This window comes from Bradysia coprophila, unplaced genomic scaffold (genome assembly GCF_014529535.1).
Source record: "Bradysia coprophila strain Holo2 unplaced genomic scaffold, BU_Bcop_v1 contig_24, whole genome shotgun sequence".
NCBI classification, from domain to species: Eukaryota; Metazoa; Arthropoda; class Insecta; order Diptera; family Sciaridae; genus Bradysia; species Bradysia coprophila.
This window is the reverse complement of record NW_023503501.1, coordinates 3685497-3701545: the sequence shown is the minus strand read 5'-3', so window position 1 is coordinate 3701545 and position 16049 is coordinate 3685497. Positions and strand designations below refer to the sequence as shown.

Here is a 16049-nt window from a genome sequence, read left to right as displayed (position 1 = left end):
CATTCGCAAATTTTGTCGAGGTGAGGTCTGTGAATATGATCGCTAAATCGCGAAAAATGAACATGCAAAAAAAGAGCTAGGTTGTGTATGATAACAGCATTTAAATAAGTTATTTTTGCTATCAATAAATCAACTTCACTTAACATAAAGTGCTTAACATTTTATTTGTTGCTCTACACGGTGTGTCGGTCTGTAGAGCAACAGTATTTGCGTGTGTACCACAGTACCACATTGTCGAAATACCTATCTATATGCGCGGTGCATATAATACCGAGTTGTGTGTGCCTTTTTTTTCCTCTCTTAATTAATCATGCGTTAAAAATTGAAATGTTTGCAATAAAACTTTAAGTACATTCTTCGATACATACCTGAGATTACTTAAAACTGGTAAAAGATTTAAACCTGCAAAAGATAAAAGACATTTTCAATAAAAATTAACATGTTACCAAACAGTTGCATACATTTTTCTTGGTTATTATATGCATAGCATGGCATTATGCATATTATTATATTATATTCAGACTCACAGAACGAAAACGCTAATTGAACGTCATGGCGTGTAAATATATATTGTGAATGGTCAGTGTCGTTCGTCACAAGTGTACGTATAAAATAATTCAATTTATATTGATATTTCAATGTCCTTGCCTTCTCGATATGCATCAAAACCTCAATCTTGCTGTCAAGATAACCGTGTGTCCTAGGGCTGTCGATATTTTGACAATAATGAGTTTAGTTATTCTGTCGTCAACTGTAAGGTCATGGGAGAGATTTTTTCAATCTGTGTCGATCAATTCCCGAAGTCTTAACATGTTTTGCATGCTTCGATGAAAAAGAAATCTATTGATCACAGCTCATTGGTCAAAAATGCTAGAAACCGATAACAAATTGATAGTTCATCATTTAGCGCATTAGTCTTGCGGTGTTATACGATCTGCTTTACGAATAAAAATAGATCTAAAACAAATTCTGAAGACATACTACACCATTAAAGCGTCTCGATTGAAACTAAATCTTTTACTTCATTTGTCTTAACATTTTCCTCTCATTGGTTACTTCTTTCTTTTAGCCAACTGTAAAGGGCTTATGCAGCATGTTGTGCTTACATTGTGATTATGCATATAATGTGGACGATTTACCTTCCAGTAAACGGATTCACAGCTAATAGTTGATGGTTGAATAAAGCTTGTTAACTACTACACTACGTACGTGGCCAATGAGATACTAAAGTATGAAATCTCTCATCCCTCAATCCATGTTTCATTTAATGTTTTGGTGGGTATTCCAATTGAAACGAAACACATAAAGTGGATAAAGTCAGTGGAAAACAAATGAATTACCAGAAATCTGAAAGGACTAACGAAATTGCTGAACTCAGGGAAAATAGTCCAAGATCATTACTAATGCTCGGGACAGTCAAAACGGTCAATTTTATGTCTTTCTAAAAATTAAATCAATCAGACCTTCAATTGCCTTTTTAAGATGGTAACGAGACGAGATGGTAGCCGTCTGACAGTTGATGCAAATTACATTGTTGTTTATCAGTATCATTGGCTTTCCGTTGCATATACATCTATGCAACCGTAAGTTCATATGAATAGTTAAGTGCAAAAAGGCGACGTGCCGTATAATCGAATTATAAGAAAAATGAAAATTTAATATTTTTACTTCTTTTACATAGGTACGTCATGTGAGAAAAATGAGTTTGGTATTATATTATTGATAGAAAAGGAAAAAAGTACTTGCTCCGACAGCACAACTTTCAATTTTATTATAATTCGCTAATGCTGCATGTACCCTTTCTATTTGATTATTCATATGTAAACTTGAAAACCTGTAGACTTTGCAGAAGCCCAGTAAATCCTAATTTTTAATTTAAACTGCCGTCTAACAACCATGTCATTTACATTGACTGTAAGGCTTTTTATTAAACGATTGAATTATTCTTATACGATCTGTAATGGATCTTTTCCAAGCAACAGATACAATACAATTATCAGCCAGAATGCAACGTTGCTACGACAATTCGCTGGTAGCAATTTTTCGAACTTCGAGCTTCACAAAACTTGTACGCGTGAAATTAATGTAATAGTATTTTCGATTAATGTTTCAGATAAGTATAATACGGAGACCGACTTAATAGGATACTCCTTTCATGCCGCAGATATTATATTTGCAACGAATGATTGCAAACATTACAATGCGAAATATGTTAATATCTCGGTTAATATTTTCTTGTTTTCTCAGTCAGTCGCCGAGAATGGATTTCAGTTTTGAATAATGTGAGATACGAAAATGCCGGTCAATGTTTTGTTTACGATGCTAGCCTTGTAGGTGGTGTGTGCCTATTTTACTATACTAAATAAAAAGTTTTCTGTCGATAATTTATATTTTAGCAGATTGTCTTCACTTTAGAGATTTAAATAAATTAAAAAAACAAAACAGAAAAAATTTCCATTTTAATTGGTTTTCTATTCCAAGAAACGATATAATTCGTGTAGAATGTACACAGACAAGAGAGAGAGAGAGAGGCTGTGGTTCGTTTAGTTTGAAATTAGTGACTTATTAGATGCAAATCTTTATTGTTTTTGTGAATAAACATGACACGTTTTAAGCGTTCGATTATATTCTCTTACTGGCTTCGTATGGTCGAACATGGAAAAAATAATGTTTTACAATGATGTCCGATCAATAATTAAATTTTATTGGAATCTCTTTCAGCCGACCACCATTAGACAGAAACACCAATACAATTTAATTGCTGGATTCAATCTTTGTACATGCAAAATGTCATTGCGCTATAGACACTGCATAGAGTGCACATGCACAGAAATTATAATCTCGTTTACAGATATGAAAGCCGCTAAAAGGATCTTCGGCGGAAGCTAGTCGTTATAATAGTCGTTTGTGTTGCTCATCATGTCAGAACCGGCAGGGTTTCACAAAACATAATCATTAAATCTATAACTTCGTTTGTTGCAAAGTAACTCCTTGATACTAAATCTACTACTTCAATATTTTCATCATTTCGTTATATGTAAAAGAACAGGATTCAGAGCTAATCGCTTATTAACCTATCGTTGGACTCGTTGGACTTCGTTGGACTTCGTTGGGCTCGAAACTGCCATTAGGGCGTTGTATGAAGAAAATTCTTGAAAATTCCTTCATTGCTTTCCTTCATATAAAAATTAAAAGCCGGACCTGTTCGTTATTGATAACAGATGACTATGACAATTTCGATAACATTTGTTAAGAATATCTACTGCTTTATTGGGGACTGAGGTTTGACAGGATACAAAACCGGATGTACAGGTCGAGTACTACGTTCGGCTAGAGGGTACACAACACTGTTTCTATCATTATAGCAACACTCACCTATAAATTCGTTACGTATTCGTAGTCTATCCTGAAGACTTGGCGCTGAGATTATAATACAATTGATGAATGCTAACAACGCTGACTGATATTCGGGTGACGTAGCCTTTTCTAATTCTAAAACGATTAGCTTCAGCCGGTATCGGTCACTTTTGATATTCTGTTTGGAAAATTGGGTAAAAAAAATGGTTAAATCGATGAGCAGATCTTTCAATATCTTCTGCCATGCTTACCTTGTAATGGTCTAATGTTTCCAAAGCTCTGGCATAGCCGTCTGCAGAATATGCACACAATGCAGATAGTAGTTCAAATACTTGTTTCTTAACGGTAATATTATTCGTATCCAAAGCGGTTCCCAATTTGCCGACATATTCGCGATTCTCGACTATGTAATCCAAGCCAATGCGTGAGTCCATTTTTGGGCAGTCATTTATTTTCAGCGGAGTTTTTTATTCGTTTGATTTGTTTTCGTCTCTTGCCCCTCGTTCGTTATTCGCTTGGGAGCAAATTGGTATTTAAAAAAAAAATGTTCCGATGTGGAGGCGTTATGGTAAATCTGGAAATTAAAAATGTAAAAGAAACAAAACAAAAATTAATTTAGAGCCAACAGCAAAATGTGAATCGGAGATAATTTCTTCGATTTTTTATTTCATTTAGTTTCAGAAAATTAAAATGTATCCCAAAAAAATGGTAAATTGATTTCAACGATGGCCATTTGTTACATTGCAAAATGATATCGTTGTTGATGCACAAAATGTTGTAGGATTTTAGGTAAACGAACTTTGCGATGAAATGAAATGCTTTGCGTGCATAGGTAGGTCATAGATGCTTTTCCAGCAATAGGAAAAATAATGAAGTTGTAAGCCACTAAAGTGTACCATGTAATTTCACATGTTCAGACCAGACAAGGTGATGCGATTAGAGTAAAAATTACTCTATTTGACATAGGCAATATTCCCCTATTATCTGTAGGTGCTTTGCTAACAATCATTAGTACTACACAATCATATCAAAAGGGGTCATGCAATAACGACAACCACATTTTTCAGTGGTGTCATTAAATTTAAATCATCAATAACTCGACGAATATTTAGTTTATGACATCAAATGTGTGTTTTACCCGCCTAATTAGGAAGTAAGGTCACATCTGACTGCATAGACTGCAGTTTGGCGGTTAATAGATGATTTAAATTTACTGGCATCACTGAAAAATTTTGACGTCATTATTACACGACCCTGAGGGTTAATAAACCACGACCGAAACTTTTCTATTTTCTGTTCTTCTATTTTTAATCGATGCAATTCTTCATTGTGAGCAATGTGCCTAGAAAATGTAGCGTTTTTATATCGCTCCTCAAAGTCTAGTCCTTCAACACTAAAATCTTCAAATTTCCAACATTTGTTCTTTTAAAATTTAAATCTGAGCAAAAAATTGTTCAACGATTTTGCTATTTTTTTACCTTTGACGGAAAAGGGGCCTGTAGCTGTAGGAGGGCTAGTTCACTTTATTAAAATCGAACCTTATCTAGGTTGATTAATCTAAATATAAAAGCCAAATTAGGTACGGCAACAATGAAGATATAGTTAAGATTAAAAATTGGTCATAACAAAAGACGTCGAATCTTTATGATTCTTCATCTAACTATAACTTTCCCGCAGGAGCCAATATTCCAAAGAAAATCGAGAAAATTTTGGAAAATTGAGGATATCTAGGAAATTGGTCAAAAAACACTAGAGACTGAGGTTGACGCATTCTGCGCCTGAACGCAAAAGTCTTGTCAACAAAAAATTGACCCAAAATTTTTTAGAAATTGTACAAAAAAATGCGTCAGAAAGTGGCAGATGATTTGGTTTTCTTCCCCAAATATTTGGGGGTCGTTGGAGTCAAGGGGTGAAGTCAAAAAGGTGCTGTAAATATGTTCCTTCGTCCCTAAAAAAAATTTTTGGAAAATTTTGTGGTAGAGGACTTGCGTCACGCCAGCTTACAAATGTGCTGGTATGTTTTGAATGGTTTTCCTGAATTATCTTATTATCGAGAAAATTCACAAGGATTGGAAAAATTTGGAAAAATTCGAGAAAATCAGGAAAAAATTGAAAGATATGCAGTGCTAAAACCTGTGACGAAAAGACTCCAAAGTGCAAATAGGAAACATAAAAATAAATAATGAAGTGTCCTAGTATTTTGAACAGTTTTAAAATCAACAATGTCAAACAGCTGTTTGAAGAATTTCAGGAAAATTTTAAGTAGAACAATTGTTTCGAACGAAAGAAGTATGGACTGATGCAACTGTCTCGCTCTAATGAAAGTGTCTGCACATTTAAAAGAATTCCTTGCTCCTGGAAACAATTTTAAAATTATTCGAAAGTTGTTTTGGTTTATTTGACTTTGGTATTATCTAAAATCAACGTGAATTCATCTCACACAATCTTCATTTCTAAACGCTAAACGTTTTATCAATGAATAGAAATACTCAAGTACTTGTGTTTAAGTATCACCGTACCGCCTATGAACTGAACATTATACTTAACAAACACCATCGTACCAACCAAACTACACCCAACTATTTCATTCACAATTATACAGTCAGCGTACCGTTTATAGTATATGATGGTGTACACTCAATACACATCAACGTTTGTACACATCTTCGATTTCGTGTTGAAATGTTAAATGAATCACAATATGACGTCATAACTGTGAGCATTTCGTACTGAAATACAAACGAAGTATTAAGTTAAATGTGTTTGTGAATGTGTAGTACATTTAGCGCATTGGATACGTATGTCAGAATGGCCGAGTGGTCTAAGGCGCTGGTTTCAGGTACCAGTCTCATTCGAGGCGTGGGTTCGAATCCCACTTCTGACAATATTTTTTTTTTTATTTGTTCAGGTCAGGCTCACTTGTTTCACTTGTTCTCCGATAAAATTTTCATTTTATTCGTTTAAATAGAGTCGCTATCGCCACTTGGATAAATATTATCTAAGACAATTTGTATAGGATGGAATGTCATATTGTATCGTTTTCTTTGACTTTTTTTAATTGGATCTACCATCTAAAATTGTAATCTATTCCTGTATAGTAAAAACGATTTCAAATGAGTGACGAATTGAAGGAAATGTGTGGCTTGTCGCGTTCCTCAATAATGATTAATAATGGCTCGTCATATAAAAAAAATGGTTATATGCATAGCATAAGGTGAGGTTGCTGGTAAAAATAACAAAACAAAACAAAAAATGATTAACGAAAGCAAACCATTTGCCGTCTGTCTGTATTTAACACTCTAAACATTTTGTCTTGTCCACAATGAGTATTATATATGGGCTGTGTAAACAGTGTGAGACACACATAAGACTTTTTTTTTATTTCGAAGACACATTTCTCTGATGAATGAACGATATTATATAGGATTTAGTGATCACCCGAAATGAATGCGAGAGTGCGAATGACATGTTTTCCTGCTACACACATTCAACATTGTATTGTACCTTTATGAACAATTTTAACTCCTTATTTTACTATGAAGGATTTTGTAAGCCATGCAGCGTATCAGATCAGGTAATATATTATTATACGGTTGTTACGGTTGATAATGTGATTCAAAATGATGATGAAGAGAATCTACGAAAATGATGGTGAATAGTCTACGAAAATCTATAGTTTGTGGAATGGGGACATCATGCTATTCGACTCTTGTGATATATATTTATGCGATGTGTTTGTTTTAACATGAAACGAATAACTGGATGCAGGGCCTATTTTTATGAATATTATTTTGAAAAGTTCTGAAAATTCCAAAAAATTCGGAAAATTTAAAATAAATGCAAAAAGTTCTGAAAAATTTGAAAATTCCAAAAATTTGAAAAAAATTTTAAAATTCGGAAAATTCGGAAAATTTTGAAAATTTATAAAAATCTGGAAAATGCCGGAAAATTGTGAAATTTTCGACAAATTGGAAAAAGTTCAAAAAAATCCAGATTTTTCGAAATTTTCATAATTTTTTAGAAAATAAATTTTAAAAAATAGGCTCTTTCAGGAAATGAACAAAATTTGTGTTCTTGGCACTAATTTCAAAATTAGAATGGCTAGGAATGATTCAGTTTCAATTCAACTATTGACAACTTTTCGCTTAGTATCCAAATTCTTATGAACAGAGGAATTTATCCTCCATTGAATAACATAAAATGAAATATTTAGCAGAAAAACAAAGAGAGAAAAACTAATCGTCTCTCTACTCCTCTTATATCATCATAAAATGTTCAATTGACCCTAACAAAAACCACCATTACCGATCGGTAATACCATTCAAAGTAAAAACTAGACCTTACGGAATATTTTTTTAAGGAAATCTAACATTGAAGGATTATTGACATTTCAGATATCGCTGGCGTTTTTTTTTCTTCTCTGTTTCAATATTGAGGACATCCATGAAAAGCCATTTACAATTTCTATTGACAAATGTACGAAAAAAAAACGAATTATGGTCGTCCTTCTCAAAGTTCAATGCATTTAAAACAGAAATTTTTGTTGATTTTATTGAGAAATCTGCATGTCCATATTTAATATAATCTTTTTAGTTAACTCTACTCTTTGCGACTTAAAATACGTTGGTCGCTATGTCTATTATTTTTATGTAACATGATTAACTACTGTTCTTTAGTTCATTAAAAATATTTGATCTTGAAATAAAAAAAAGTTTTGCACATAACAGCACGTAAGATATAATACGACATACAATATGCAGCAACAGCAACGAATTATATAGTACACATACTACACGTTTTTTTGTAGCTCGCCACACATCGATCTACCTATATCGACAGGCTAACAGGTAGCTTATATCTTACTATACAGCGCGTGATATGAATTTCATTCCGTTGTTGTTATGTATGTTCGAACAAAGTGTGTGGATATGTACCAGGTACTTAAGGTTACAAGATTGTTATTAAAAACTAATGTGAATTGTCAAACAAAATCAGATAATTATTAAATTCCAATTTTTATAATTACACAATTAATTACATTGGTTGTTAATGTGACAAACTATATGAACAATAAACGACTATGTATATCTGAGGTGTGCTCTTTGATACGTAACAACTTAATTCACTCATCTTGTGTCAGCTTCAAAAAGAATTTCACTAAAATTAGTAAAGAAGCGGATGGAAAGAGACTCGAGCAAATTAAGTTTACTTAAAAATAACATTAATCAACGATAAAATTTGCAAAAAATCGATATCAATTGAACGTTTTATCAATAATCGATTATGTAATTTTCAATCGAATATTCATCAGTCGACATTTGTGGAAATATTAGTCGATATTTATCGATTATCGATTGTTTAGAAAATAATTGATATTTATCGATTGTCAGTCGATATTTATCTATTGTCAGTCGATATTTATCGATTGTCAGTCGATATATATCGATTGTCAGTCGATATATATCGATTGTCAGTCGATATTTATCGATTGTTAGTCGATATTTATCGATTATCGATTTAAAAAAAAATCGATATTTTATGAATCGATTGAATTATCGAGTATACCTAGAGCAAATACTGGGTAAGTAGAATATGTCTCGGTTTGAGAACTGAAGGTAGTTTATGCAGTACCTTTTGAGAATTTTAATTATGAAAAATACATAAAAAACTTTGTAAATTTTCAAAAATTGGCACTGCATGAACTCCCAAAAAAGCCTTGTGTTTACAGTGGAGACAGAATATTATAGTGTAGAAAATCAAAATTGTTGTCAAAATGAAGGTATTGTGCATGAAATTGGAAAAAATGTAAGGCCTGCCGTGCCTGACGGTTTAAAATTTCGGATTTTTAGCTTGACTGGCACGATAGAACTTTGAACAATTTCATTCGCCATTTGGAACCAATACCTTTACATATTGGAATTTTTTGGTATAACGACCCGAGGGTATATCTAGGTCTCTTTTTAGATCAAAAATTAAAATCGTGCAACAAATGTTTCTAGTATCGCAGGTTGTGCAACAATATGACAATATGACAACCGTAGCCATACGAGGAATTCAAAGTGTGACATCGCTTTTTGTGTTTGTGTTCTATATTTGACATGTGGAAATATATTGTCGCTGCTAGAGAGTGCTACAGTTTTACGGTAGTTGTAGCTTATGTGAGTAAAATTTTACTCTCCTTACAAAAGTCTGCACCTGATAAAGAACCGTGTTTTATGACTTCAATTTTGAGAGGTACACAGCACCTGCTAAGCTAAGTGAAATCTTTCCATGGAACTAGATTGGAAGTCGAACTAAATCGCACATATCGCAACTCATTACAATGTCAGTTTAGACAAATTAATTTAAAATATTTTATCTCTGGCAATTAGAATGCAAAATGTATGCAATTACACAGATTTCAATGATCATTTCTTCCTTATGAATGCAAATGATTATTAAGAAACAATCAAACAAACAAACAAGAAAACCAATCATCTTATCTCATGACAGGCTCTCCGTTAAATAATTCCAATAATTTCAATATAATATTGAGAATGCATTACACTGCAGCTTATGATATTATTGCGAGAATGAACCATCAAGTACACATATTTCATTAATTACAAATTTGATTAGTAAATTACATAGTTATTTCTTCGTGTTTCGTTTTGTATAATTATTAGCGCAAAATTAATTGAACCGCACAGTTCGTTCTACGCTGTTTTACGCTGTTTTATTGAGAAGAACACGGATTATTAACACAAGTACTGCTGATGGTTATTGTTAGTATCAATAGCTCTCGGTGCCATAAAGTGGCTAACATATATTCTGCACACATAAACGGTTTAGTCGCTCGTTCTACCATTATGAATTAGGGTGGGTCGATTTTTCACCTTTTTTTTAAACGCCTGAGTCCTGGTTTTATGCAGAATGGTCCAGAGAAAATGTTTTGTCCTTTGTCACACAAAAATGGTCAAAAGTAGCCCAAGTTTGTAGAAATCGTCACGTTTTCTAGAAGGTCCTGACGTCATTTGTGAAGCGACTGATAATAAAGTCTAAAAATCATGACATATAATATCGTGCTAGGTATGCCTGGTTTCCAGGAACATTCTTGTGAAGACATTTGTCCATATTTCTTGAATTCTCCCACGTTTTCACACATTTTGCCAAAAAAATGTTTTCCGGGAAATATCCATGCTGGTTTCATCTCACACATGTCAGAGATATTATACAGCCTTCTATGCAATTTCACTCTTCTAAGCTAATGAAATTCTAAAACTATTTTCTCTCTGGTCAATTCTGCGTTCAGACGTTTAAAAGCATCAAAGTGAAAATTTGAACCACCCTATATGAATACTGATACACACATGTGGGATCGGTTTTTCGTTTTTGTTTTTCAAAACGAAATTGCCCATAAAATTATTTATTGTTTTGTGATGCAACAATATCACTGGCTGGGTAAACCAATGCATAAAGTAATAAAAACAATTAGCATTTACAGTGACTCTCTGTGCGCCTCGTTTTCGCCGCGAGGGAACAAATTAATTAACGTCAAAAAATATTTCGAATAATTTTTAATGTTTATCTCGTCGGCTCTAACGAAATCATACACACAGTCACACAGGCTGTGATACACAAAATTAAAATGAATTTTCCAGTTGATCGAATTGGGTACTTGAATGTTAATTCATTCAAAACTTTATTTAAATTGTTCATCAATTAACATTTTCCGATAAAAATTGATTTAAATTAAGTGATTTGATTTGACGCTTTAGTTAAATATTGAATGGAATTCGAATTCAAACGAGGGATATAAAATATTGTGTAAGTGCTCTCTGTGAAATGATTGACGACTAGTGATGCATTTATATTAATATTTAAATGGTGATGTTAATTGACGCGGTGGCTGAATGTTAAAGAGGAATATGAACTCTGATTGACACACTCCAGTTTAATATATTGAATGAGACTTTTCACTGTAAAGCGACGGAAACAATTATCTTCTCAGCTTCGTTTCTATTAAGTAAACTGAAGCTTCGGAATGTTGGATCTCATTCGCATTTTATACCTTTTGAAGAAATGGTTAGGATTTTGCGTTTCCCTGTATATGTGAGTGTTAATGTGCTGAATATCTTCAGTCGTCAGTTGCTGGATAACTGTGATGGTAAGCACTTTACAGCGGGACACATTTTAACGGAATTCAATTCCCTAAAATTCCTCAATTTTTTTAGGCGTTTCGCTGACTTATTCACTTCTTATGATTTACGAGCAATTTTAAGGAAATCTAAGGAAATTAGGAAATCATGGCCCTACGTTAGTGAAGGGCCGTGACGCAAGTTCGTTCACACTGAAAAATTTGACCAAATATATACACGAACTTTTGGACTTTTCCCCCTTTGCTCCTACTACCCCCAAAGTAATTTTATTCGTATTCAGGGCGTCCATACGAGTTCAACGAGCTATCACACGTCTCATAAGGTTAAGATTTGACCGAGATATTAAATTTCAAAACTTGGAAATTTGTAGTTTGATTTTCATACATTTTGAAATTGATGAATTTTACCAACCTTTGTCACTCTGTTACTTTGTTGTTCAAACGAAACTTTTGAATTTACCGGTGAATTTGGCTGAAATTTTCAGGGTATGTACAGTGAACGACATCTCAAATGTCTCACTGTCAAATTTTTCTGAGAATTTTATTGTATCATTGCAAATTCACAATGACATTCTCTGAAAAAAATGACAATGAGACATTTGAGATGTCGTTCACTGTAAAGGACGTAATTCTTAAAAACAAATTTGAAGGAATTTTTATAAAAGCTTATAATTTCGGAGCAATGAGCGTGTTAAGCTATTGAGCTATGGGACCTATAACTCGGAAAATATGGCAGATAGAAAGTAAACGAACAAATTTGCGTCACAAGTGGCAGATGTTGAGGAAGCAAAATTTTTATAATTGTGAAATATATTTCTTTAAAGAATGGAATTCAAACTGAAGAAAGCCGAATCATCTGCCACTTTTTGACGTAATTTTTTTTTGTTATAATTTTCATCTTAAAATTTTTCGGGTAAACTTTTTGTTGATAAAATTTTCGCTTACTTTTCTCATCAGCTGCCATTTGTGACGCATATCTTTTTGCGTGTAGACTCTGTAAGCGTCACCTACACCGATATCAGTTCTTTTATAAGTGGATAACAGGACTTGCGTCACACCTCCACTGTAAGTGGAGGGGTTTTGGGCGATTTAATTTCCAATTTTGTCACTCATTCAAACTCGTGCAATCACTCCTTCGGCTTCGGGTAGAACCCTCCACTCGAAGATAAACAAAACAAATACAAAGAGGCAACGCTGCGTGTATTTTGGGGACTTTGGGAACGGATAGAGTAGATGATTTTTATGTTTTGTAACCTTTGATTTTTGAAAAGATCGTTTTTTTACGGGCTGCATCATTGTGAGCAGCCTTTTTTTTCGCATATTTAAATAAAGAGAAAAAAAATCTTCTCACGTAATGCGAAATGTATGTTATGGCTCACTAAATGGCCTTTCAGAAACGGTTGGTCGTCTGTTGTCGACAGCTACGACACAAATAAACGACTAGCTCTTTTAAATTTATCGAACACTAGGTGATACTTTAAACAGAAGAAGTAATAGATTTAAAATGGAAATACACCACTACCACGTCTGGACCGGTGTTATATCCTTTACATTTACATTATATTTCCAAAATTAAACCAAGAGACAAACGAGAATATTTTTTTCGATTCAAAAACATATTTCGTAATAGATTGGCGACTTGATTATTAGTTTTGTGCTTAACCTTATAACGATTAAATTGGAACTCTCTCATTCATAACAGAAAATTAATGAAAAAAAGCATTAAAAGTCTTTTAAATTTTTTTTATTAATTTATATATCCTCCACGAACAACAGTGAACAACAGCAGTCAAAGTAGCGAGCAACAGCAAATTGTATATGCGTTGTCTTTAGTTTCGATTATTTTTTCTCAAACTTGACTTGCAAAAGCATTACCTATTTTGGCGTTCATGAGGTCAAATCATTGATGAGTAAGTGAGAATGTTTATTTTCGATTATTTTTTTTTCCCATTCGAACTTCATTCAGAAGTAGAGTCAACAATATGGAACTTTAGAAGAAAAAAAACATGAAATTTTTATTATACGGTCCATGTAAACATGGTTAATTACATGGAATGGGTGAAAAAATAGCTTTTATGTTCGGTAAATGGTGTTTTGGAAATGTAAAAAAAATAATCTTCGGATCAAATTATCCAATTAACGGGCAAAGTAAATTGATTTCTCGATGGAATTCATTTTTTATTTTTTATCTGCAACGGCAGCTGCCGATTTTTATTTGGAAATTAAAATCAATAACAAATATGCAACTACACCTCTCAAAGTATTACACAGCAAAAAAAATAGCATTCGCTCGAACACTAACACGCCTTATGTTTCATAAAATGCCTCGGCCGCCCTCACAAATATACAATGATCTCTGCGGCGCGTATTAACAACACTGTAATAACCAAGAGATGTTTTGCTATTAATGATGATGATGACGATCGACGACGATGATTTGTTAATAAAATATTGAAATGGAATTTTGTTATGTTGGTTGGATTGTTATGTTAAATAATAAAATGTAATAAAACGCTGCGAGAGAAGAATAGGTCAAGGTTACTTCACTTTACAATTTATTTTACTTTTTAATTTATAGTCATGATAATTCAATATAATTCCAAACCGATCAACGAACATATGTACGTTTTGTGATCGGTTGTGTACACTCACGTTCGGAAAGGCCTGGTACTTTGGAGCCGTATATTTAATTAATTAATTAACACCTTGTCTAGGATAGTTATATCTCAATGTTTGATCTACGTATATAAAGTAACACAAGAGTTGCATCAAATTTGTATGTTTAGCGAATGGTGATTCTGAAATATCGTTTTTACGATGTGCTGATGGCTTAATGTTTCACACTTTTGTGGAGTTGCACCTGATAGTATATTTAAGTAATGCGTGGGATTTGTTAGTTGTACTAGTATATTATAACTATATTCAAAGGTGCCGTAAGAAAGGTATCTTTTCTTTGTTGATCGGGGACATCCAAGTCGAGCGTATAATCTTATAATCTTACCAAAAGAATATTGTTTTTAAACGTGGGTCTGCGTCTATTCTATACAAAAAAGAATCAATTCGTGATGCAATACATCCGAAACGAAAGTAACTTTGACGAAAATGTTCTGATTCGAAGATTCTTGCGTCTCCACTGTGAGGTATTAATAGATTAAGATTGGCTCGCCCAGTTCGTGTTTACTACGTAAGTTTCACGGAATTTGAGGGGGTAGAAGGGTCAGAACGAGGACACCTAGTTGGAATTCTATTTTGTCACACACTTTTTTCACATTGCCGGTTATTGCGACTTGTCCGGCACACCGGAAAGTGCTAAGGGAGTCGAGGAATACCTCCAAATAAATTTCTAAAAATCAAAAATTTGACTTTCGATTTTTAGAAATTTATTTGGAGAAGTAAAGTGCGACTTTTTGTACTTGAATCAATACTTGATATAATTTGAAGTTATATGTGAAGGTAGAGCAGGTCGGTGTATTTGAACATCATTTATCAACCATTAGGGTCGGTCAAATCAGTTACTTTATGTGAAAGCATTGCTGTTAATAAATCTCTTATCTTGAAGCTTTATCAAAGTAGCTAGCTCTAATACACATTTTATTGCCTGCCCCACGCCAAAGTGGACCAATACATAGCAGTTTGTGCTTTGCGAAAATGATCCATTACATGATGAATATTTTCTGTTCATTGGGTCAATTGGATGCTGCGAAAGTAATTCATTAAAACGGACACAACACAGACTCACTCGTGTCTTTTTGGAGCTACTTGCTTCGGTAACTGTTTTTCGACAGTTGCAAATGTAAACCTCGCTTTCGACTCGGATATACCAACTCTACAGATGAAATGTAATGAATTATTTTCGCAGCATCCCGCTATTACTATACATACATGAGAACATTACGCATCGCTCATTGTTTTTTTGCTCATTCTGTTTAATTCAGATAAATCTACTACTTCGTTTAAAAGGTTCATGTAAATAGTATACAGCCTATAACTACATTTTGTGTACACCATGGTTCAAATAATATCAAATTTAACATTAAACCAAATGCCCACACTCACAAAAACTTTTAATCGCAACTCTTTAACTATCATCAAAATTAATGTTCAATTAATGAACAGACAACAGATAATTACGATCAGCTGCTGAGTGAATGGCGCTATAAACACAATGCTTTACCGGATTCTTCGCGCCGAGGTATTTATACGATCAAATAACATGAAGTAAATCAATCAACAAACTCCGCAATAAAATACCAGTTCACATCGCGCTCATCCATCCAATAATATTTTCTTATTATTATTTTCTCATCGCACCACAACAATATTTTGCTATCAATTAAATTAGCAGCATAAAAACGCCATGTTAAATAAATCATAAAACAATATTTCGTTTAAATGAATGAAAAACGTTTAATGTGCAATCAAAAACCATAAACTAATAAAAATAATTGTAATAACAATTGTAAGTCAATGAAAATGACGAAAAAGCAACAAAAAAATGAAACGAAGGAAAAAATATAAGAAGAATTACATTAAACGAGGTCAGTACCAGCAGAGT

General features: G+C 33.3%; 1 protein-coding gene and 1 non-coding gene across 5 annotated transcripts in view; one reads left to right on the top strand and one right to left on the bottom strand.

Annotated features, from left to right (window-relative positions):
* The window catches only part of LOC119077846, a 57479-nt gene that overhangs the window by 10075 nt on the left and 31355 nt on the right, over positions 1 to 16049 (bottom strand). For all 4 annotated transcript variants that reach the window (XM_037185166.1, XM_037185170.1, XM_037185167.1 and 1 more), the window contains 3 exons: positions 3609 to 3931; positions 3376 to 3535; positions 369 to 402 (listed from right to left, as the gene is read on the bottom strand). In XM_037185166.1, coding sequence (XP_037041061.1) covers positions 369 to 402; positions 3376 to 3535; positions 3609 to 3791 — 377 coding nt within the window. In that variant the 5' untranslated portion in view covers positions 3792 to 3931. The remainder of the gene's footprint in view (positions 1 to 368; positions 403 to 3375; positions 3536 to 3608; positions 3932 to 16049) is intronic.
* On the top strand, positions 6160 to 6241 carry Trnal-cag. Its single transcript has one exon. It is a non-coding gene; the product is annotated as a tRNA-Leu (tRNA).